General features: G+C 37.2%; 1 protein-coding gene across 1 annotated transcript; it reads left to right on the top strand.

Moving 5' to 3' along the window:
* The first annotated feature begins 5,144 nt into the window (after window positions 1-5,144).
* Window positions 5,145-25,548, top strand: Akirin2 (akirin 2). The gene is made up of 5 exons (XM_063233197.1): window positions 5,145-5,734; window positions 20,236-20,379; window positions 23,303-23,452; window positions 24,588-24,659; window positions 24,877-25,548. The coding sequence occupies exons 1-5, from the start codon at window positions 5,503-5,505 to the stop codon at window positions 24,885-24,887; spliced, it is 609 nt and encodes a 202-aa protein (XP_063089267.1). The 5' UTR covers window positions 5,145-5,502; the 3' UTR covers window positions 24,888-25,548.
* The last annotated feature ends 945 nt before the right edge of the window (window positions 25,549-26,493 follow it).

Below are 26,493 nucleotides of genomic sequence, written 5' to 3'. Positions count from 1 at the left end.
GCTCGGAGAACCAGCCTAAAACATTGGGAAGTATGGGGATCATCTCATTTTCTTGAAAAGCTGTATCAGAGAAGGTTCAAGGTAGAATCATGGAAGCACAACAAAGGCCCAAGAGGGAACGGGAGCCCGACACAGACAGTGACACCAACTCTGACCCAGGTGTGGATATAAGCAAGCCAATGGAGAAGGGGCCTGTAGCAGAAGGTAAGAAGGCATTCTAAAACTAAATGAGTGGAGGCAGGGACAGACTTCAGGTGCTTTAGTTGCATACCAATGGCATGTTATTTTTCCAAATTCATCAAAAGTTTACAGTATATTTTATGCCTGCCACTCTGCTTTGACTAGAACATACATAGGTCAAAATATTTCATGTCACTTTCTAAAAAACTGAAACTCAACTCTTAGTCCTAAAAACTATTAATAGAAAACTTTCTAATACCTTATTTCATACAATTTTGAATTGCATACTAAACTTAGTTATGCTTTTTTTGATAACTTGGGTCACCATCTTGCAAGGGCCATCAGATATAATACACGATACTCAGTAAAATTGGGATGTTAGCTAAATATGTGCAAGATTAACAAAATAATTCTAACAAATTATTCCTTATCTGAAGTTAAAATTTAAATGGGTGTCTCACTTTTTTTCTTTTACTTCTGGCAACTCTGCCATTATCTTTTTTTTTTTTTTTAAGCGGTACCGGGGATCAAACTCACAACCGCCTGTTTGCAAGGCAGGTGCTTATACCGCTGAGCTAAATCCCCAGCCCCCAACTCTGCCATGCATCAACTGCAGTGGTGCTAAGGTAGAATTCATTGTTCTGATGGGACAGTATCTCAAGGCTGTTCTTAAATTCTCTAGTTCTGTTTTACAATTTCTTTCTCTCTGTTCAAAGATTGTGTTGTATTCAATTCCTAATTCCTATTTGATTCTTCTAATTGCTCTATGATCCGCAAGCACTAAGGTTTTTCTGTAAAGGGTAAAATTTACAGAAAAGAACAAGAGTACTTGAGGGTGTGTCTTTAGGTATGCAAATTTTAAAATGAGGATGCCATAAAATCTTATTTTGGCTACTCAAATCTATCATGTGGCTTCTTTTAAAATCTCTGAGTTGCACTTATTTTTTGGAGTGTATTGCTCTTTATAGGGTACTACTTCTGATGAAGAAGTGACTGAAATGAAATAGGATTTGCAGTTATATTTTCACGTTTGCACAGGATTTTAGATGTTGTTCTTGAAAATCTTAAGGAACAGTCAGGTCAGATACTGATCCTGCTTATTTACAGATTATCTTTTTTTTGAGATAGGGGACTGTACTTGGTGATCTTTTGAAATCACTGGAAGGATCACATGGTCTTTGACATGATGATTCAACTTAGGCATCTTTGACTTTACACTGGTAGGAAGGTGATATGCATTCAGCAGAAAATGTACTTTGTATTTTGATTTCTTCCCTGGCCAGTGATACTTGGTGTTACCCAGTCAGCCATGCTATTATGAGGGAAGCACTGGCATTCTACAATATATTGTGTTGTTCATTGTATCGCTAGGTAAGGTATATGAAGTACATTTTCAACTTAATAATGTCTCCAATTTATGAAGAATTTATTGGGACACAGTCCTATTGTAACTCAAGAAACAATTCTGATTATGCTCTATCCAATCAACTAAAAATGTCTACATTCAAAATGATGACAATGAAAACTAGCCAGCGTCATAACATTAAAAACAAAATACTGTGTATTGCAAATGTTTTAGAGGTTTCAGCAATCTTGCAAATTCATACACATAAAGAATTACATAGCTGTTCTTTTCTAACTGCAATCATTTACACAATAATTAAACAATTTTTCTTCCCTCGGCAATCCTCATTCTGAATATCAATTTGAAGTGGCTCCTGAATTAGAACTGATGTTTCTAATGCTAAAAAGTCAGCAAACACCTCTCCATACCTTAAGTATTTGCATTCACTTTTATTTAACATCAGAAGACTTGCTTGAAAATTACTTAAAGTGGATCTTCAGACTCAGGATGATGAAGTTTTGTTCTATCCAGTTTTGTTTGCTTTTACTGGCTTTAGTCAAAGAATGACTCATCAGAATCAGATTCCTGGGGAATATTTTTTGAGCTGTGTTACAAAAGTTTAATACCAATCAAATACTAGCATCTCACTGAAAGTTTCAGAGACTTCTGAGTTCTTCAGAGACTTCTGAGATTGCACAAATCAGAAAATAGTTCCTGGACTGCAGTAAAATTATTCTAAATATTTCAAGCCTAACGAGCAGTTCTGGTGTATGTAGGTCACAGGAACAATTTGCTGTATTATATGTAGATTCATGTGACTTGAGTCAATGTATTAATGTGTTAAATAGTTTTCCCTTTGACCTATAATATAAAAATTTCCAAACTGCCAAAACTTATGGTTTAATGTTTTTAATTTTCAGTTTTAGTCTAAGAAATATTTTTGTGGATAGTTTTTTTCTAAAAGCTTCTTTCCACCTTAAAATGACTGCCAAGTATTTTAACAGATGTCTATCTTAAATGATAAAGTAGATTAAGTGAAAGGACAAGGTGGCAGCAAGTTTTCAAGAAATACTGAACGGATGTTACTGAGGTGGACAGGGTAACTATTATTGCTTAGGAGCTCACACAGTGGTGGGAAAAACAGTTGTGTGAATGAAGAATTATTTTGCAGTGGGGTGATAATAATGATGAAGATATGCAGATGAGTGTTTTGTGTATGTGTGTGTGTGTGTGTGTGTGTGTGTGGCACCAGGGATCAAACCCACAACCTCATGATTGCCAGGCAGGTGCTTATGCCACTGAACTAAATCCCCAGCTCCTGAGTGCCTCCTCTTAAATCTGTAAAAGGAACTAAGCTTGGGGCATTAGTAAAGGGTTCACAAAGGAGTTAATGCCTAGCCTGAGTCTTAAATAGCAAGTAGCCAACAAGTGAGGAGCAAGAGGACTTTAGCAAACATAAAGAGATGAATAGCAAGCATTCCCCTTCTTGTCTTAGTTTCTGAAGTAGCTCCCCAACCCTATGCAGATATGCTGTGCTATGCTGACCACACAAGCAGCTATTATGACTAAATTATTTAGTTTATCAGGCACCCCATGTACACAATAATGCAACTTCTTGGTTGTCCAGGCAGCCTAGTGTATCTCAAAAGATAATCACAACTCTCCTGTGTTAGTTTTCTACAGCTGTCATAAAGTACCACAAAACAGACAAAACAATAGAAAATTACTATCTCACAAACTAAAAAATAGAATTCTTAAAACTGAGTGATCTCAATGTTGATTCCTTCTGAAGATTATAAGGACTAATTTATTTAGTGTCCTTCTCCTAGTTTCTAGTGGACTGCTGGCTATCTTTGATGTTCTTTGGTTTATGAAGGAATCACTTTAACCTCCACCTTCAGGTTTCTACCTTGTGTCTTCATGCACATTTTCTCTGTTCAAAAGGATTCCAGTCATGTTGAATTAGAGGGCTCACCCAACTCTAGTATGCTCTCAAAGCATTACTTAAAGAGTAACCTATTTTCAAATAAAAGTCACATTCTGAGGTAGTAGGGACTCAACTATTTGCATTTTGAGGGAATGCAATTCAGTTTATAACAGCCACTTTCTAATATAAATGTTGTAATATAAGGTCAAATCTTAATTTCAGAAAATATTTAACAAGACTCTTTTCTATTCACTTACATAAAATTGATCATTGTATTACTTTCACAGTATCATAGATTTTTATTGAGTGGCTAGAATTTAGTAAAAGTCTTACTTAGTAGGTGTCATCAAACTTGTTGACACAGTGAGATCAAGACTTCTGACCTTGAGATGTTAGAGAATCCTAAAAGACAAAGCTATATTGGATTACTGTTCAAAGGTGGTATAAAGAATTGTAGACAAAATGGCTGCAAAACATGATTAAATAAAACAATGGGAATAAATGAATTGGAACTCAGTATCTGATATTCAGCTGATAATGATATTCAAATACTTATACTTGGATTGGTGACAGGATCCATAGAGGACAACAGTTTGTACATAAGTCACTTTCTAACTGTTGTATTTAATCCCTATTTTATGTTCTGAAAAAGAATACAATCTTTAGAAACATTTTCCCCCTTCACTTATTAAATGGGTCCCACGTTTACTTACACTTTCTTACGTCTTTTGATTTGTTTTGCGTCTTATTGTTCACAAGAAGTACATCAAATTCAACTGATAATGCAATTTCTGGAATCACTCGCTTACCCAGAGCAAAACAATTTGATTCTGTACTTAATTCAAATCCTTTTCATTTACAGGAGCAAAGGTGGCTTTGCAGAATTTAATCTGTATTTCAAGCAGCTACCTGGGAAGCAAGAAGCACAAGAGTTCAGCCCAGAATCCTGTAATCTGATATTATTACTGTTGTTCTCTCGCATCCCAAATAGTTGTCATAATCTTTTCATTATTTCCTAGCCCATCGATGGTACTATTTTTTTTTTTTTTTTTGACTAGTTTTGTTTTTAGCACTCGGTGTTACCAAAATTAATCTCTTGGACTGTTAGGTAGGCTCTTTCCTATTTCCCAGTGAAATCACTGTAATCAGGTTCTGAGTCTTACAGGTCTTCACGTTGCTTAGCCAGCTCTGCCCATCGGTTCGCTTTCCTGTCTCCCACTGTTTCGGTGCATTTTCTTTTTCCTCTTTCACTCAGTTCCTTGTACTCTTTAGCTGCGCATGGGGGATTTAAATTTCAACCCGGAACTCGGAATTGCGCACCTTGCATGAAGGGAGTCGTAGTTTCCGCGACTCCTTCCAAAGTGCTTTTCACGCTCCTATCTACCCACCCGGAAACACCACAACTCCCAGAATGCATGCTCGGTGGGCCCGCCCCTACGCGCAGGCGCCCTGAGGCCGCAGGGTTTGAATCGGCGGCGTTGTTATTGACGCCATATTGAGGCCAGCGGCGGGTGGACGAGTCCTACAGTGGAGGGGGAAGCGGTTGGACGTGTTTGAGCTTCTGCTTCTGGCGCAGCCACCTGGCAGTCCCTCTTCATCTGCTACTGCTCGGAAGCTCCCAACCATAATCGGGCGTGTTGGAAGCCGCGTTCCGACCTCACACACCCCGGAGCTGGTACCCACTTCCGAGGGGAGCTGGTTTCAGCCCGGAGACGTCCGGCGCGGCGCCGAGCTTCCACGGGCGGCTGAGGTGGCCGGAGCCTCTCTCGGGGGCGCGGCGCTTGAGGCGGCGGAAGAGCCCCCCTGACGCGGCCGGCGTGCGTGCCGCCGCCGCCGCCCCTCCCGCTCCCGCCCGGGCTGGCCCGGCCACTGCCCCTGCCCCTGCCGCGGAGGCAGCGGCGGCGGCGGCTCTGCGCTCTCCACCTCGGCGCCGGGGGTCTCGCCCGGCCGCTCAGCCCGTCGGTTCGGCGCTCCTCGCGTCTCGGCGCTTCGCGGCTTCCCTCGCCCTCCCCGGCCCCACCCGAACCGGGTGCCTCTGTTGCCCCCAGCCATGGCTTGCGGCGCTACTCTGAAAAGGACTCTGGATTTCGACCCGCTGCTGAGCCCGGCGTCCCCGAAGAGGCGGCGATGTGCGCCATTGTCGGCGCCCACCTCGGCCGCCGCCTCTCCTTTGGCGGCGGCTGCAACCACCGCTGCCGCCTCGGCCGCGGCTGCCTCGCCGCAGAAGTATCTCCGGATGGAGCCGTCCCCCTTCGGCGACGTCTCCTCCCGCCTCACCACAGGTGGGACTCGGCCCTGGGCTTCGGGGCGGCGACAGACGGGGGTCTGGGACGGGGGAGGAGGCCGTGGGAGCCGGGGTGCCGGGCCGGGGCCTTCGTGCTTAACAAAGTGGTCGTAGGACTCCATTTCCTTATTTTTTCGGGGCACGAAGGCACAATAGAAACTGGCTGGTGTCGTGGAGGGGGTTTGGGGAGCCGAGGTGGGTAGAGCCGGTGTTGTAGGGAAGAGGAAGGTCCTTTTCTTAGCACAGATCGAAATTGTTTCCATAGTAAGCAGATGCCCATCGGAAACGATCAGAGGGGAACAGTCATAAATTAGGCGAGAGACTGGTCGCGTTTTACCCGAATCTCGATTTATTTTTTGGCTTGAATCAATTAGTTGCAGCTATTAACTCTAGGACTGGGTGGTTTGAGGCGAGACGACAGCCCCTCCTCCAGCTCAGACATGGCTGATTTTAGTATAGAGGGGTTGGAGGGTGGGGATGGATGTCACTGGGGCGAGATCTAGGCCTGTCATTAATCACCCACGAGAACGCCGCTTTGGCTGAGTCAAGACCTGTTTTCCTAGCAGGGTCAACAACAAAGAAGATACTCTTCTATTTGTACTGTAATGTGATCACAATAAGCGTTTAGACCTTGAGAGATTTCAACTTTCAGTGAAAAGCAAATTGTGTTGAAAATGGGGGCCCTGTAGTTGCGTTTATTTGGAAATGCTTTATTCCTGCCGAAACAGAGTATTTTGGGAGAAAACAGTCTAGCTTTAGGAATCAACCCAAGGCTCCTAGAGACTTTAGACTTGTTTTTTCGTTTTGAAACATTTCCTAAAAGTGACTGGGATTTGCCTTTCGGCTGCTTTGTACAGCATGTGTATGCTCAGGTTGTTGAGGTGTGTGTGTACTGTTTGAAATCGTTGTGTGCCCCGGGCACAGTCCTAGGGTAGGTTTTTGTGGACTTGAAGTGTAAATGTGGTTTCTTTGTGTGTAGCTTGCAAAGGTTTTATGGTTGAGCCCTTTGGTGATTATCACCCTGAGACAAAACCTTCTCTTAGCTTTATATTAAATGTCTTGTTAGCTTAAAAAAATATGAGAGCCAGACCCTGTCTCCAAAAAAAAAAAAAAAAAAAAAAAAAACCTTCTATATTTGGTAACTTTAATTTGAAACTGGTCCTGCTAAATAGGTCTTAATGTCGCATTTTAAAATCCTTTCCCAAGCCCATAGGAAGAACCTCAAATGCCTAGGCCTCCATTTTTGCTATTAAATATTTGATACTGTTTTAGAATTACAGGCAGTTTTCACAGGAATTCCCAGAATTTTATTTAATGACCATATATAAACTATCTTCTATGTTAGACATTATTTCAAAAGCACAGCTAATGTCAGGAATAAATTTCTTGTGGCTGACATTTTTAGTTGGTCATGAGTGAAAAAGCTTCTTTGCAAATTGAAATTCTTCACTCTGCTACTAATAAGGCCACTTCAGCAATAAATTTCATTGGAAGTAGTAAATTTAGTAGGAGGTTTGTGAGTTAAAGTATCTATCGATGTTATTAAAATAGAGCGCATATATAAAATGGAGCTGCATGTTCCCTCATTTTAAGTGAAACTTATTCAAAAAGAATTGAGATGCTTTTGTGAATTTGTCAATTCACTGATGTATTTGTTGTGTCACTTAACAGAATTGACTCATTACCTCACTTTTCAGGTAAGTGGACTATAGTATTAACATGATTGAATTTCAAGCCAGCTGATTCAAATTCACATTTCTAGCTGTAGTGCTACTTCTGTTTTTAAAGATTTTTTGACATTTGCTTTGAAAGCTTGATCATATCCTGAAACCTCAAGGCTGATCCTAATGGATGTCTGTTGATCTCAACTGATTTGACTATTAATGTAAAAAGTGGATTTGAGAAAACTAGTTAAAATTCCTGAAGTTCAGATTTACAAAAATGTATTTTTATGGTAATTTTTAATGACATTGAAGTAACATGTTTATTGTGATTAGCTTGGGGTATATTTCTGTATGGCCTTGTAATAAGGTCAGAAAGGGAGTTGCAGTGTTATTGCAGCTATCAGTGAGCTTCCCAGTTTTCCTGTGATCAAACTTGGAAATAATTTTTCCAGGCACATAGCTTTCTACTTTAACTGGTGATTCTTAAACTATACATGACTGCTGCAATAAGTAGCTGGGATTAGAAATGGTCGATGGCTTAACCCAATTAAGATGGAAATTATTGTGGAACTGTATAAACTTGAATATAATTTAAATACTTTAGGACTAGAGAACTAAAATTTGGAGGGGGTATGTAACACGTACTGGATTTCTGGAAGTATTACTCATGTGGTTTCTCCTAGGGTTACAACTAAAGTTACATAGTTTTATTAGTTTTAGAAACCTGGATGCTATTTACAGCCCCAGCTATTATTTTAGTAGTTCTGGGAAGGTGATTATGAAATTTGACTTAATGACTGTTCTTATTAAAAATCAATAGTTTTCAAACTGTTACAGCTTAATACTGGGACAAGGCTTAGCTAAACTGAAAGGAAGTCAAGCTTGCTTGCTTGGCAAGACTAGGTTTTTTAGCAGTCCCTTATCACAGCATGTTCTAAATCTGGTTTGGATACCTGGGTTACTAATTCAGAAGTGTGGTCTCTGGTAGGGCTGAAAGACCGTGGCTGTGTTTTTGTATAGACTGAGAACTAAAACTATTTTTTTCCACATTTTTAAGTGATTGGAAAAGAAAATGATTATATTGTGAAATGAAAATGGTGTCACGTTTAAATTTCAGTGTCCATAAATAAAAGTTTTATTTGAACACAGCTGTGCTCATTTAGTTTTTTAACCATTGCAGGTTAAAACAACAAGGTTAAGTAGTTGTGACAGATACTATTGCCTCAAAGCCCCATTGTTGCTGTCTGGTCCTTTACAGAAAAAAGTTTTCACACCGCAATGTAGGGTGGTGGTGGTGAGTGTTTGTAAAACTCCAGTATGTACAGGTGAAGTGAATAATGATTGAAGGTGGCTAGAGGGAACGAAATACTAAACATGTTTATAATGAATCCCTATAGTAACTGCATCAGTGGTCACGCTGGCAAGTAGAAAACAAAGTGTTCTATCTTTATTCATTGGTTTTTGACAATCTATAATATTCCTGTTTAGCCAGAAGATTGCCATAACATTTCCAAGAAAGAAATTATTTTAAAAACCAAAATATTACACAGCATTGCAAAACACTTTAGTCAAATCTGCCACATTGTTTTCATAATTTTGCAGCATATTAATGGTCTGGGGAAGAGAGCTATCTGTGGATGTCAGCCTCTTTGCAAACTTGTTAGACACATTAATACACATTGTTTATGGTTTGGTATCATTATGTAGGTTGCCTTAGGAATTGAGTTAAAGAGTTAAATTCTTTTGTAAGAACTCATATTTGCTGGAAACTTGCCATTAAAAATGGGAACTGCAGCTTGTGAATGGAGAAAACTTTACAGGAACATAGATTGCACACGAGACATTGATACATGCTTGCAAATGGAGACACCAGCTGGCTTAAATGAAATATAAATGATTCTAGGCAAACAAATGAGATGTCTGTTGGAGGAGGCAGTATCTCATTTCATATGTCATTTATACTGAGCCAGAATGTTTAATATTTTGTGGTTATTTAGACAGCTGTTAAAAGTTGCTTCTAGTTTCTCAGTGGATTTAGCAAATAGATGTTTTCAAATGGTCTTTGTACTGTGGATTTTAAACCTTAAATTTTATTTAGGTTAGTATATGTACCTACATTTTTTTCATAATTATATAAATTTCACATTTAAAATCCTGGGATTTAGGTTGGGGAGTATAGTTCAACAGACTTGTGATTGCCTAGAACCCAGCCCTGCCTCCCTGCACCATCTTGTAATTATGCCCATTAAAAACAGTGCAGTTGTATACATTATTCATTATTGAGGTTTTCTCGAAAAGTAGACAATTGAAGCCTAACAAGTACAGGAACACATAGGCTACACATGGTGAGATCAGTGGCTAGCCTGTCTTATGCTGCTACCATGGTTGTGAGAGACATAACGTGAGATGTTAAAGAACAGTTTTTTTCAGCTTTTGAATGACCTTTTGGAAAAAGAATATACTGTGTATTACTAACTTTAGGTTGAATCTTTTGGATCATTGATTTATCACTAGATAACAGCATTGGAGGTATGTATTTTCAAGTACATGTAACTAAATTAACCAATAGTATGATCTTTGTAGTCCTTGTGTTTTTGTTGATGCACAGAATGTTTTCTGTGCATGTGAAACCACAGTGAACTTCTTGCCTTTGAGAAGACTACCTACTTTGAAAAAGATGAAAGGAAAATAATTGTTCAAGCCTGCGTGAACCACTGGCATCAGCAGATGCTAAACTAATTTAATTGTTGAGTTTAGGTATTCTAGAGTTCAGCATACCTCAGTTTATCACCTTTCTAAACATTTGAAAGAACCCATCAGCAACAGTCTTTATTTTTATTTTTTGGTACTGGGAATCAAACTCAGGACTTTGCACTTGCCAGGCAGGCGGCGCGCCATTGAGTACCTTAGCATCAGTCTTGTAGCAGTGATTAGCAGGGTGCTCCTTGAATTTTGAGTGTTAGTATGGGTTCTGTGAGACATGGAGTTTGAAAAGTAGCCTCAGAGTTATTTTTTTTTCTCGAGTTATTCTTATGTGCCATACCTTCACTTGTAGTTATATCTTATGACAAAGCTTTAAAATACTGAATTTATTTGTTGAAATATTTAAGACTTGAGTTGGCATATCTGAAGGTTCTTAGAGGTAAAGTTTAAAAAATACAATTTCATACGTCTATACTTTTTTACATTTTGTGACAGTATAGTTATGTACATAAAACATTTTACGACATCTTGTGACACAAAAGAATTGTAATACTGCAATTAAAGACTTTAAAACAATTTTGGGAGTGTACTTGAAATGTAGTAGTCCCTCATCTTTCTAGATGATAAACAGGGACTACCTGCATTACGTTATTAGACAGTCTCTTTACAGTAATTCTACCATTATTAGGTTTGCTCATTTGTAGAAACACATTATTTCATGATTTTATAAGATTTTGAGAAAATATTTCATAGAGTGAAGTTCTAATCTTTTAAAATAATTGTTACAGTGAATTTCTCACATGATGTTGCAGTCAAACTAAGCAGGAAATCCTTGCAGGTGACATAAAATTCTAGTGTATGTACATTTTTTAGCTTTGTTGTTTATTTTGGGGCCGTTGATCAGAATTTTATGGTTAACAGATTTTACATCCTTTTTTCTTTATTTGGTATCAGGGATCGAATTCACACTTGCCAGGTAGGTACTTAAGCCATTGAACTAAATCCCGACCCTGGCTAACAGATTTTGCAAAGGTAGACTTTAAAAAAAAAAAAGTGGTGATGATATATAACCATCTTACAGTAGAAAAAGAAGCTCATCATATACTTTTAGTTTCTTGTGGAGTGTAAGTACTTTTTTTCCCTTTAAAAAATCTTGTCATTGGTTTTTTTGTTTGTATTTTTTATATTTTTGAGATGGGATAAATTCTGATTGGCCTTCAACTAATTATGTAGCCTAGGTTAATTTTGAGATCAGTGATCCTCCTGCCTTATCCATCCAGCTACTGGGATTACAGGTGTACATTATCATGCCAGGTGAAGTCATTAGTTTTTATCTGTCACAAATGTCACAGGCAGATCATCCAGAGATGTACTAGTGCTTTTTCAACATTGTGATCTTACTAAATTGTAATAGTTTGGTTAATACAATTGTTGTATTCCACTTAGTTTCAAAGTCTTAGTCATGTACTCTGTTTTTCTTAACATTTAAAACTCTGTACATTCTTGAAGTCAGTTTTCAAACCTTTATGCCCCTGTGTGAATTTCAAATGCTGTGCTGACTAGACAGCCTCTTGAACTGATACAGCAGCCACTAATTGGGGCTAGATGTTTTATCAGCAAACCTATTTTGATTTTTTTGTGGGGTAGTGTTCACTTGGCTTAGCAATTGAAGAGTAGAATAAACAGTAGAATTTGAAGAAAGACAATTTTTCAGATATTACTGTGAACTATGCCTTTTAATTGTTACAAGGAATTACCATATACCTAATGCTAGTGGTGTTGTTGGCTTTAAAAGTACAGGAGATTTTGGTTATTTTAAGAGCACAGAGGAACCTGGTTGCTCACTGTTCACAACCTTCTGAGGAAATTAGTGCATTATTGGAGGCTTGCTTTGTAATTAGTTGCACAGTATATAGCAACCCTAGCCTACCAGTTTATAATAATTCCTTTTAAAGTACCAATAAAACATTCTTATTGACTGTGTGTGACCTTTCAGAAGGAAGGTATGGAAGTTGGGCCTCATTTTCTTTACCTATAAAAATGTGCATATGATAATAGTATCTGTCTGCCAGGGTCGTGGGGACAAAGGGTATTTCCTGCCTCTGAGTACTGGAAATGTAGGTCACAATAGGACAGCCTTCAGTGGAACTTTTAACACAGCCCAGCAGTCCTGACTTTCAGTGAATGATCTTACCTTCCTTTTTGACAGAAAAAGAAGGCGATTTAAATGGTAGTTTCATTACCAGTTTCAACGACATTGTGTCTGTGCTAGTCCCCTTTTAGTAGATTAAATGAGATAATGAAAATACTTTATGCTGAAATGGTCCTCCTCCCCAAAGGATCTTTCCTTTTTTTTTTTTTTTTTTTTTAATTTAAAGACAGGGTCTCATTATGCAGTTTAGGCTGGCCTTATCACTTTGACACCCAAACTGGTTTGGAATTTGAAATGATCCTCCTGCCTCAGCCTCCTGCATGCTGGGATTACAGGCGTGCACACCACTGCCTGGCTCAAAGCATCCTTACTTATCCTCTTGATTATCCTCTTCTATTGCCCCTCCTTCCTTAACTGGATCTTTGCTTTTGGCTTTTAAGTATTCTTGGGTCTCCTATTAGAAAATAAGTTAAAACATCATTTTTTCCCTCTAGCAGTCTTATAGATTCCTTCACTTTAAAACTTGAAAAGAGTTTTCACATAGCCTGCTTCACAATTCTTTGGTTGTCACTCCTAATGTATTTGTGCCTCAGAAAACTTGTCAAATCGCTGGTGAATTCCATGGCACTGTCAATTCTTGTAGTTGACTTTTCTTTTTGAGTATTCATGGTAACACTCTCTCCTGTTTGAAATAATAGTTTTCTTTTTTCACATTACCCTGATTTCCATTTCTGGTTGCTCTTTGTGATTCTCCTTCATGCCTGTCTCACTTGTTAGTTGTCAGAGCACATACGTTTCCACTTACAGATGACACTATCGTTAATTCAGATCATTCCTGTTAGTTATAGCCTGGGACCTTTTATTGTCAGATCTTCTCAGGAGGCTCTAACTGGAGGTTAGAATTAAATCTATGAACTTTTAAAATGTTCACAGCTAATTTACCAAATGTATAGGATAAATAAAATGTAAATAGTGCCTTCTGTGGGGGAGGTAATCTTAACTACTCTTCTATAGGAGTAATGAGAGAAAAGTACATGCATTTGCTCACCATCAGTCACATAATGACCATGAATGAGTTTCTGTTTTTAAAACAGTGCTTACAGGTCACAGGTTAGTTTGTAATGAGTCTCCCTTAGTAGATTCATACAAGTTAATTTGCACAATATTTTCCTGCTTAGGAAGGGTATGTCTAAATTAGAACTACAAAAGCCATTTAGGTGAAGTGGCCAAATGAATTTCGATCAGTATATGCATTTTTGTACATGTGATCATCCCTGCTGTTAATGCCTTCCTCATGGTTGTCTAGTATGTCCATTAATAAGCAAAGCACTTTTTTAAAAAAACTGTCACATTAAGAGAGTCGTTTTAAGTAGAGGCTAGAGACTTGAGTGTACAGTGTTATAGATGGTATACAATGAGCACTGAAAACTAGGCAAGGGACTAGTAAATTCCAACTTTGCTAAGAGCAGCAGCATCACTTCATGAGAAAAGGCAGAATCGTAAGATTCACTCAGAATCTATATTTTAACAACTCTCAGTGATTTGTGTGAACATTAAAATTTTGAAAATACTTGAGAACTTGCACCCAAAAGGTAGTGTGGCCCCTCTTTATCTTCAGTTAAGTTTTGCCATATAGTCCAGTTTTCTTTCTCAGAAGTAGTCAGAAATCTGACCTTTTCTGTAAAGTCATCCAACTTTAAAATGTTGATTGCAAATTCACCTTTGTTTCTAAAAAGAAAGTATTTAGGCCACACGGCTCAGTTTGGCCTGTGAATGTGTTTGTAAATTATAGTTGCCAGGAATACTCAGTATTTGTAGGTTTTTTTGAGTGCCCTAACAGGTTATCAGTTGGTAATAGGTTTGTAACTTACAGTGATTATAGTATTTTCTACTCACCTGCAGTAGATAAATGAATGTTATGCAATAAATATTACATAATGAAAAATTAGAACCTAAGTCAGTTTTTGTTTGTTTTGTTTGAGACAGGGTCTGGATTTGCATTTCAGGCTGACCTTGAACTGTGTAGCTGTGGCTGGTCTCAAACTCCCATGAATTTTCCTGCCTTAGTTGCCCAGCTCCTGGGATTACAGGGATCTACCACCACAACTGGCTTGCCAGTTGTTTTAAACAACTGGCAACAACTGGTAGATGATGCCTTAAAGTTGATATGTGCATCTGTGCCAAGTGTATTAAGATTCAGGCTAATGCTGGTAGAAGTTAAACTAGCTGTACCCTGACTGGTGTTCAAATTTGGTCTCAGGTCCTTGTGATATAATAGTAATTTAATGATAGCAGCTCATTAGTCAAATAGCTGGTGGCCTCTTCAAGGAGACCATGAGAACTTGTTAAACAGATGAAAACAATTGGTTTACTAAGATGGGTCCCCCTCACCCTTTTGTGGTTCTTTAAACATATTTTTAGTAGGTTTTAATTTCCTGTGTCTCTTACTCTCAATTACTGAGTTTTTCTTTTTAATCCCAATATTCTAAAGCACTTAAGTTGGCTCATTAGCATCTCTTAACTGTAAAAGGAAGCAAATTTTATTAGCAGTCATAATGATATATATTAGATTTGAAAATAAAAATGCTGTAAGTCAGAATTTTCTGCTTCTCTAATTTATGTAAAAGACTAATGTAAATTTTTAGGATTAATAAAAGGGACATTTGTGATGTAGCCTGTCAGATAAATTTTTACATTAAAAGACTGCTGCAGATTTAGTCTAAATTTTATGAAGTGTGCATGATTAAAACTGGAATATATAACAGAATGAAATAAAACTTTAATGGACTGTAAATTGTGTCGGCCACACAATGTTACATTGTCTTGGCATATATAAATTATGTGTAATTGCTAGTTTGATAAAAGATGGCTTGATCTAAGTAGTTCAAACCTAACTGAGAAATCCTTCACTAAGAAGGCTTTTATGCAGCTGGTATGCTAGCTAAATAAAATAAGTCATATGTAGATTGAGTTTATGGATATGAGTTACAGAATACTGAATCTGGGGGAATTCTTGAGTTGTCAGCTTCAAAATTTTTTATACTCCTGCACTGAAGTCTGAGGCTTGCAGTTAGCTCTTTGCAAATTGTGCTGCTGAGATCTTAGCCAGATTAAATCACACCATTTACTGTATAACGTTGTTGATCTCTTGTTCCTAGTATTAGAACATTTGAGGGCACAGTGTGGCTTAGGTAACATAGTTGCATCATATTTAACTTGAAAAGCAGTGCCAGCAATAGCATTCAAAATTCTTCCAACTCTCTAACTGACAGTGTCAAGTGTTGGCAAGGGTGTAGAGGAGCTGGAACACTAATACAGTTATGCTAGTAGGAATGCCAAGTGGTACAATCACCCTGGGAAATGGTTTGGAAGTTTCTTACAAAATAAAACCATTCACTTGCCATGTGATGAGACAGTCTAATCCCATTCCTAGGTATTTATTAACTATCCAAAGGCTAATGCTAAATCATACAGTGGAATAGAACTAATAAAATAATTACTGGTTTAGGCAACACATGAATCTAAATCATGTCTGTTACAGTGTATATACTGTGTTAAGTAGTTGACTACATTGCTTAGGGCAGTGGTGGTGAAACTATGTCCGCAGTGGGCTGTTCACTATCAGTGAAAGCTTTAAAAGGTTTGCAATAGTTGGTTTAGGGTATAAATGGCAAGAAAAATGTACTTTCACCATACACATACAATTTTTAGAAAATATTCTGTGATTGGTTGAATCCATACATGTTGAATCCACAGATAGGAAGGCCAACTATAGTAACAGAGGATAAGTGTTGACAAATGGGGGAATGTGAGGTTTGTGGATGAATTAACTATAAAGGAACTTGAAAGAACTTTTCAAGTGATGGAGTGATGAAGGTGGTAAAGGTTCCAAGACCATATGTATGTACTCTCTGAACTCAGTTATACATTTAAATAGAGAAATTTTGTTATTTTTAAGTTATACCTTAAAATTCTTTATCTTGTCAGTGGTGTTTGTAAATATCAAATGTATAAGCAGATTGTGGTGCTGCACACCTGTAAGTAATCTCAGCACTTGGGAGACTGAGGCAGGAAAATCACTGTTGAGTTTGAGGCTAGGCTGGGCTACATCATCCAGGCCAGCTTCAACTACGTAGTGAGACCCTAAATAAAATGGGGGGGGGGGATAAAGATTCACAAAGGCAATTTTTTTTGTCTTTTCCCCCCAAATCCATTTTATTTCAAGAAGAAAAAGAAAAAACAACAGAGTTTCAAAAAACAACAATGGGGCAACAGTGGTACATTCATTGTGCATTGTCATCCCCAAATCATTCAACCAGAGCACAAGATACCTGCATTCACTTGTGTGAACAGTACCAGCACCAGCACAAGTTTGAATGTAGAACAATCAGTACTATAACTATGTGAACTATTTTTTGTATACATATACATACACATATACGTATGTTTTGTCTTTTAGCTTCTTAACACTAATGAAACAATACAATGTTTACACGTATGTCTTATTTATTTCACTAATGAGTATAGTCTCAAATTGCATCCATTTACCTGTAAAAGTCTCCAGTATACCTTCTTTATGACTGAGTAGTACTCTTTTATAGAAAAATGCCATATCTTTTTAATCCATTTTTCACTCGATAGACATTTAGGTTGCTTCCAAGATCTGGCTATTACAAATTGTGCTGCTACAAACACAGGTGCATGTATATCACTGTGGTTATGATGTTTTTAATTCTTTTGGGAAAATACCTAGAAAGGGAATAGCTGGAATGGGACCTCTGGTCCTAGTTTTTGGAGAAATCTCCATACTAATTTCCACAGTGGTTGCACTAGTCTGCATTCTCACCAACAATGGAAAAGGGTTCCTTTTTTGCCACAGCCTCTTTAGCATTTGTTGTTGGTCGATTTCTTGATCGTAGCCATTCTTTCTGGGGCGAGATGGAATCTCAGTGTTTTAATTTGCATCTCTCAAATGACCAGTGATGTTGAGTATTTTTTCACTTTTATTTGCTGTTTTTCTTCATCTGAGAATTGTGTATTCATCTCAGATGCCTATTGTTGGATTGGGTCTTTAAATCTGGGAGGACTAACTTTTTTTTTTTTTTTTTTAGTTCTTTATATGTTCTTGATAGTAACCCTTTGTCTGAAAACAGCTGGTAAACATTTTCTCCCATGGTGTGGGTTGAAAAGCTTTTCAGTAGGGTGAGATCTCAGTTGATTCTTTGTGATGGTTCTTGGGCAATCAAGGTTTTGTTCAAAAAGTCTCTGTCTTACACCAGTGTCTTCAAGAGTTTTAACCTACTCTTGTCTTCCAGTACATTTGATGTTTCTGTTTTAATGTTAAGATTTTTGATTAATTCTGATTTTAGCTTAATACATGGTGAAAGATATGGGTCCAGTTTTAATCTTTGGCATGTGTGTTCCAGCACCATTTATTAAAGAGTCTATCTTCCAGTGAATGTGTTTGGCACCTTTGCCAAAGATAAGGTGGCTTAGTGTGTCTGGAATTGTTTTTGCATTTTCTAATCAGTCTCATTGATCTTCTGGTCTGTTTTTTTGCCAGTACCACACAGTAGTGTGTTTTTATCACCCTAATTTTATAGTATAATTTCAAGGATTATGATGCCCCGTCTTGTCTTTGTTGCCCATGATTGTTTTTGCTGTTTTAGGTCTCTTCTGGTGCCAGATGAATTTTAAGACTGTCTACTCTAATTCCATGAGATATGCTATTGGAATTTTTACTGGGATTGCATTGAATTTTATGATAGTTTTGAAAGTAGGCCATTTTCAGTATATTGGTTCTTCCTACCCAAGAGCATGGGGTGTCTCTCCATTTTCTAATATCCTCTTCAATCTCCTTCTGAGTACAATAGTTTGCAATGTAGAGATCTTTAACCTCCTTACAAAGATAAATTTTAGATAGTATATCTTAATCCTAGATTTGTCACAAATATTCTTTAAACATTACTATTATTACTGTTTTTTTGAGATGGGGTCTCGCTATGTAGTCCAGGTTGGGCTTGAACTAACATAACCCAGGTTAGCCTTGAACTCCTGGCAGTCCTGCTGGGATTACAGGCACCATTATGCCCAGCATTAACAAACATTATTTTGATATATTTTATATATATTTGATATATATATTTTATATATTTGATATATTTTAGTTGGTTTTGTTGATTGTGGAGTGAAGAAAGGAAGACTAAAGTAATCTTAGACTAGCTATGTAGTGAATAAAAAAATGTAAGCCAGTTACACAAAAGGTTAATGTTAAAGTGAAATTACTCTAAAGTAGTACATCTTAATGACTCTGTCAGTAAATTTTGTGATGCTTTGAATGGCACTTTTGATAAAATTATTGGTAGCTTTGAACAGAAAGTTGTTTGTAAGAAAAAAATATTTGTGCTTTTCTTGGTTGATACAGGATGGTATGTTGCACTGGATGCAACTGGTAAATATTAGGAAACTCATCTGTAGCTAGGTTAACTTAATACTCGAGTATTTTTTAAATTTGTACTGGGAATCGCACTCAGGGCCTGGTGCTTGCTAGGTAGGTGTTATTGCCACTGAACTATACCCAGCCCTTCAAGGGTAATTTTATTCACATTGTTAATTTCACTTTAAAATTATAGACTGTTTCATAGAAATAGACTGAAAATTACCATAACCATTAAACAAATGTAACATTTTGAAAAATGTTAAATACAGGTGAAGATGTACAGCCATACTAAAGTTAATCATTCCAGTGTGTGTTTTATATTTAAGCCATACATATTTGTATATGTAAACTGTTAAGTTTATATGACAGAATTAAAATAAATGGTGGTTTGACTGGATTTATCTCTGGCAATTTTTTCATCTGAAAGTATCTTAAATGGTTATGTTTGTTAAATCAGTCTTATCTTTAAAGTCCTGCAAGTTACTCTCCTGGGAAAATTATTAAAGTGAGAAAAGAGACAAGTAAAAAGTGTGAAGATTCCTAGCATTTAAGTTGCAAAAAGGTTCATAAACCTTAATGGCCAGTTATTAAGGCATTATTGTAGAATCAAGCATTGGTTGTACTCCACTATAGTTTTGAATTCTTTTGCTTACTGCTGTTTTTAATTTATGTTTTTTGAGATGTGGATTAGTAAGCTTCTTGGGATGTAGTTTCTTATGGATAAGCAATTTGGGAGTTGTGGGGTAGCGAGAATGTCTGGAGGAGAATGTTTAGGCATGGATTGTCTAGATAGGTCAAATTGGTAATTATTTTGAATTAGAAGTCTTTCTGAAATGAATCCATATGGGCTTAAAAGGATACACTGGATATAATTTTATCATTTCTACTGTAGGTAAAAGTTGTACTGAGGTATAGTGGCTCTTATTGGGAGGACCTATTATGTATCAATATGTAACAATCATATGGTCAGCCCCACTCCTCCCTTCAGAATGTTTTGCTGTTAATACTGGAATATTTTGAAGTTCAAACTTACAGCCACACTCATGACCATTATGACCATTTTGTGTATGATGACATTTTAGTTCGCATCTGCTTTGCTATTTTGTTGACCTGTCGCTTCTCACTGGTGTGTGAATGTACAAAATCCTTTAATTCTTAAGGGTTTGGAAATTTCTATTAGTTTTAATAGATCTGTATCTGAGGAATAGATGAGCATTGGGACTCTTAGAATTTGAGTAAAATAAGTGTTTTTTAGTGCAGACTCTGACCATTTGGAGTGAAAAGCTTTTAAGTTTACTTTTTGCTAGTTATTGTTCAGAAACGATTTTGTTGGATAGCCAAATCCCAGGTGGTACACATATGCTGTTTCTGAGTGAGCATCTCATTTATGCTGAAGTGAATTCCTTCCAGAATGTCAGTTTTCTGTATGTTATTTGGAGGGATTACTTTGCATAGATTGATCCTACTAAGTAACTGTTGGAAAGCCAACCTTTTAACTTTCAACTTTTTATCTTGCCAAATTGTAACTTTTTTTCTTTTAGAACAAATTCTGTACAACATAAAACAAGAGTATAAACGCATGCAGAAAAGAAGACACTTAGAAAGTAGTTTCCAACAGACAGATCCAGGTTGTAGTTCTGATGCACAGCCACATGCATTTCTCCTCAGTGGACCAGCCTCACCAGGTAATAACAAGCTTTAATAAAATAAAAATGTTATTCACTGTGAGAAACGTGTATTCTAAAATGCCTTCAGTCACTTAAATTGTTTCTTCCCAAGATTAAAATAATTTATATTGGAACACGTAATGCCTTAATATGGTACACAATAAACAAATCAACACCTAGATTCCCACTAACTGCAAACACATAGCACCTCTAAAGTGGACGTTGTATAAATACTATACTATGAGTTGTAGTTCCAAATTGAAACACTAACTATACACTGTATAGATGTATCTTGCATGGCTGCACACTGCAAAGTTTTGGTTTTCTTGCAATTAATTGTCAATTAGATTTAGAAATTCTGCTGTTAGAGAATTTGCAGAAATATCCCTGTGCATATACTGTCGTACACTTACCTGTTCTCACTTAACCTTTCTGAGGGCCTGGGGGGGTTCCAGGGATCGAACTCAAGACCTTGTGCTTGCCAGGCAGACTTGTGCTGCTGAGCTATATCCTGGCCATTCATCTTTTTTGGAGGAAGCAAAAATAGGGCTAGAGTGAATGGGAAACTGAAGCTTCTTGGTGGAAAAAGAGCCATCAGTAGTAGCTCTTACCTTTAGTAAAGTTCTTACCAAAATAGTTTAGAGTGGCACATTCTGGTAATCCTAGCATACTAAGAGGCTGAAGCCAGAGGGTTGCATGTTTAAGCCCAGCCTGGGCAGTCATCTCAAAAAAAAAAAAAAAAAAAAAAAATTGTAGGCATAGCTCAGTGAAAAGGCCCTGGGTTCGGTCTCCAGTAACTCCCACTCTGGAGTTTTTTTCTATTCTTTTCTTTTTCTCTTACTTTGCCTGCCTGCCTCCCTCCTTCCCTCACTCCCTTCTGTCTGTGGTAGTAGTTACTTTCTCTCCCTTACCCCCTCACACAGGAATAGAAAAACCTGACAGATTGAAATATTCAGAAGCATAAGAGATTAGATCAGGGAACATGAAAACTATTCAGAACTAAATATTGCAGTATTCTTGCCTATCTGGGGCCCAGCTGCAAGTGGGTGAAACATGGTGAGAGTGGAGACTGTCTCAGGAGGAAATCAAGATTATCATTTCACTATCAGACTTAGATCAATTAACTGGCAGCCTTGGGAGAGTTGGGAATGTGAAAATAATATACTTTTAGCAGTTAATAGATTTTATTAAAGCTGTTGCACTAACTCTTATGACATACATAATTCTAATAAGCAGTTAACTGATCTTAGCCATGTACATGAGAAAAAGCAAGTGAAGAGAGGCGCAGGTACCTGGGCAAGTCCACAGAACAAGATGAGACAACTGTAGCAAATGAGTGTGTGTTTGGTATGTGTGTAAAATACACAGTTGTATATTGCACCCATGTTGTAATGGATGGCTGAAATAACCTGAGTTGGCAAAAAGATAGATGGGAGACTATCCCAACCTAACAAGTTGGGAGTGTTTGGAAGACCAAATGCCTTAAGTAGTCCTTGAAAAGCAATGCATTTCTGAAGTTTCTTATTAGTATCCTGTAATGCCAGATGGCTGTTACCTTAAAAACCTAGGAATTGAAACATAAAATTTAAATGTTGACTATGAGATCTATATGTATTGTCAGGGTTGATTTTTTTTTTTTTTTTTTTTTTTTTTTAAACAAAGTGGTCTTCCTGTGGTTACAATGAATTAAAAACAAAAAATGTTAGGAAAAAAGTAAAATATTCAGAGAACAAGAAATAAAAAATTATCAGTGCTCCTTTCTTTGAGATTAAGAAATAAAATTTCTGTAAATATCTGCTTATCAGTGTTTACAGAGAAGGTTGGCATCCCATTCTGCCCCAGAAAGCTTTTCATAATATAGATCTATGCTTAGTGTCTTAAAAATCAATCACTGCTGCAAAATATTTGCCCCTTAAAAATTCCACTTTTGAAATTTACTAATGAAATTGACAAACATGGATGTTGTAGCTGTTTTGCATTTAGTTGCTTTACTGTGATAACAGTGTAATTGTATGTTATTAGAGTTTTTAAGTATATTTTCAAAGTGAGTTAAATTAACTCACTTAGTGAAAATTACTGTGTTCAGGAACCTTAAGACTCAACTGTGCTCCTTTAGCAAGGGCTAATACCAAAATTTCATCATGTTCTTTTAAAAAGGCTTATGCTGTAGACTTACTTTTTTTTGGTCTTTTTCAGTACCAGGGATCGAACTCACGACCGCACACTTGCAAGGCGCTTATGCCGCTGAGCTAAATCCCCAGGCCCTATGCTGTAGACTTTCACCTTTTTTGTTTTGTAAATACAAAGATTTTGTGCCAGTGAGAAATCTGTTTTTCTTTTTTAAGGACTAGAAATTCCTAGAAAAATGAGAATATCGTTTTGGTTTTTTCTTTTCTTTTTTGGTAATGAGGATCGAACTCATGACCACACGCTTATGCCACTGAGCTAAATTTCTACCGATGAGGAAAATACCTTAAATGGTAGAATAATCCCCATCTTTTTATGAGATTAGCTTTATTTAAAATATAATAGTGTTTTCTCACAGGATAATCATGTTATTCTGGTAGTAAGTAAAATTTTAAGTTTTATACCAGAGATTGTCTTTCTTTATAGGAATATTTGTAAACTGGTCAGTAAAACAGTTTATGGTAGGGAACTGGTAGAGTGAAAATGAGGTTAATCCTAGGACCCATCATTGTGAACTTTGTTGTGAAGTTTCGTTCAGTCATCTTTTAAACTTTGTCCTTTGTGCTTACGTTGTTTTTCTAGTCATAAACAGATTTATACTTGAAAACCTATTGTACGACTGAAAAATCCTACAGTAAAATTTGATTTAAAGAATGCTTTTATATGAACATTGTAAGAATACAAATGAAACTTTTCAGCTAAGATTCTCTCATGGTTCTAAGTCAGGTACAATTTTTGTTCATGTTCTACATAGGGACTTCATCTGCAGCATCCTCGCCATTAAAAAAAGAACAGCCATTATTTACTCTACGGCAGGTTGGGATGATCTGTGAACGTTTGTTAAAAGAACGTGAGGAAAAAGTTCGAGAAGAATATGAAGAAATATTGAGCGCAAAGCTTTCAGGTAAGAGGTGTTTATTTTAGACCCCCCCGAAATTCATTGTAAGAACTGCATTATTTCTCACATGTACTTCCTATATATGGCATACTGTTTTCTAAGTGTAGAATTTTAGTTTAATTAAACAAAATCATGTATCCTGTAGTTCACAGCCCACAGAGAGACTTTGGGAAGCTAACCAACCAAGTAAATACTTGAAGTATCTATCCTGTGTACATCATATTACAGTGTGAAGCTGTGGGATTTTAAAAAATAAGTAGAAGTCGATCATTTAAGTGCAGTAAGTTAAGGTTTTGTGTAATTTTATGTTTAGGCCACAGATTTCATTGTAAATACTTACTGTAAGGTTCCTGAATTTGAAGGAGTTACTTACATGTCAATGGTAGACAGCAGAATATTTTGCCGTGGAGCTTTTTTCCTGTAACCCGTTTATATTCTGAGATAAGAAGTCTTTTAAAACTGCCCAGTCTTTCCTCAAACTTGGAATCCTCTTGCCTCAGTGTCTTGAATAGTTGAGATGATGGGTGTGTACCACCATACCTGATCATAACATTCTTTTCTGTGACATCTGATTAAGGGTACAGGGAGATGGTTTTCATTAACAGTAAATTGCCATTTACAGACCACTTAGCTTTCTAGGTAGGAAATTTTTTTTTATAATTGCAAGCCCTTTGTTTTTTGAGGTTTCACTTTGTAGTGTAGGCTGGCCTTGAACTTGCTATGTAGCCCAGTCCAGCCTTGAATTTGTGCCGATCTTCCTGCCTTTGCCTCCCAAATACCTGGACTGTGGGTATGCACCAAGGCCCTTTGGGCACCGGGGATCGAACTCACGACTGCCTGCTTACAAGGCAGGCACTTATGCTGCTGAGCTAAATCCCCAGCCCCAGCCCTTTGTTTTTAATCATTAGTAAGTAAGCCCTGTCCATCTTTTATGCAAAAAAGGTCATGTGACTTGGATGAGCCTACCTTATATTCAAAGCTCAGAGATCTCTCCATTTGGAACACTTATTACTACTCTGGTTATATAACTGATCAAAGTGTAATTTAAAGCTGTTTCACTATATGTTTTTGAGAGTTTGTCTAGCTGTAATATACTAGAGAGGGTATTTCCCAATCATGTAACTGCTATCTTTCTTTGTAGAACAATATGATGCTTTTGTGAAGTTTACGCATGATCAAATAATGCGACGATATGGAGAACAGCCTGCTAGCTGTAAGTATTTGACCTTTGAAATATAAACTGAAAACAAGACCATCTTTTATATTTAAGAGAATTTAACAGAGGATCATAGAGAAAAACTTGGATGAACTAAGCAACAAAACTTTGCAAATCTTACTTTGGGTTGTTTAAATACCTATGGGCAAACACTGAGAATGAACATCAGGTTTGAAAATATTTGGCACTAAATTTTCTTTTTCTGTCTCTTTAGATGTTTCATGAATCACATTTTCTGCATTTGTGGGCTGCCTTGTTCCTTGTCGAGTTGCTGGAGGAAGTTCCAATTATGACATACAGCAATGCCAATATCCCTTGTGAATACAGGTTATTTCAAGCTTTCGTCAGTGACAACCACTCTTAGGCAGCAGCAATTGGTTTTGGAAATTTCCCTGATGTCAGTACAACCTGGATGTGGACCTTTGCTACCTGTATTAATACCAGTGGCCTCATTTTGCTGTATCATTACAATTTGGCTTCTTATATTAATATGTTTGAAAAAGATTATAAACTGGTATTCTAGAACATGCCCTTCACTGGTTGTGTAAATAAAACTGTAGAATGACACTTCAGATGAAGTTAGTGTGATTTTAATTGTGCACTACAACCAAGCTGTAACCAGTTATTAATAATTTAGAATGTAATCCCAGGACCATCTTAAGCCAATAGCCTGCAAGTGCTTCCTGTGAAGTAGTGAAGGAGGAGGGCATTTCTGTATTCCAGGACTTCTCGGGGTTTCGGAATGGGTTTATATGATTTTTTTTGGTAGTTTTATTTATTCTATCAGTCTTTTTAACAAATGTTTATTGCTGCATTTTTCCAGTGTATCATTGTTTTACTGCCCTTGTAGTACTGGAATTTAGTTGGAATAAAACATTTACTTCTATTCTGCTTGTTTTTTAAATGTTAACAGATGAGTAGTGTTTCAATAAAAGCCAGTGTTTTAAATGTAAGCATTTTCCAGAAATCAATGAAGTTAATTTTCTGGTAAGATTTTAAGATTTGAGTGCTACTTGCAAACACTCAGTTCTAAATTACTTGTTTAACTTTTACTGCATAATAGTATTCTACATAAGAGTTCTAACAGTTGTAGGATTTTTACTTGAAAAGCTATCAGAAGTATCCAGTTTTTAAAAGGGACTTGGTAGGTGAAAACATGATTCAGCACATGTATTGCATTTTCCATGCATGGCTTGCAAACATAAGTTTTCTTGTAACAAAGTGAGTGGGAAAAATACTCCAGTGAAGTAGAATTGTAATGGCTTATTTCCCTCATTACACATACACATATCTTTTTTTTTTTTGTCTTTTTCATTTTTATCGGTACTGGGGATCGAACTCACGACCGCCTGCTTGCAAGGCAGGTGCTTATGCCGCTGAGCTAAATCCCCAGCCCCGCATACACATATCTTAAATGTACAGGACATAAACATTCATAATTGACCCCATTGGAAGAAAGGAGCTTTTTTAGCTTTGGTAATTGTATTACACCAGTTTTTTTCATTTAAAATGAGCTCTTAGTGTTGAGTTCTCACAAGATTGCCAGGTTTCATGTGTTCATTAGTGTTTGAGGAACATTGATTTTAGCACAGGAGAGCCATAGATGGGTATATTTAATGGTTTAGTACAGATTTTCAATCTCCACAGTGTTAGCATTTGGGGCCAGATCACTGTTGTGGGGGCTGTACCTGTGTGATATAGGGTATGTAACAGCATCACCTCTAGCCTTTCTTTTCTCCTCCCAACAACCAAGGATTTCCAGATTGCCAAGGTGCTCCTCAGTGGACACTGGTCCCAATTGAGAACTACTGGCTTAACGGGATAGTGTTTT

This window comes from Cavia porcellus, unplaced genomic scaffold, assembly GCF_034190915.1.
Source record: "Cavia porcellus strain 051 isolate PalLab524CR breed Dunkin Hartley unplaced genomic scaffold, mCavPor4.1 scaffold_22, whole genome shotgun sequence".
Lineage (NCBI taxonomy): Eukaryota > Metazoa > Chordata > Mammalia > Rodentia > Caviidae > Cavia > Cavia porcellus.
This window is presented reverse-complemented; position numbering and strand designations above follow the sequence as displayed.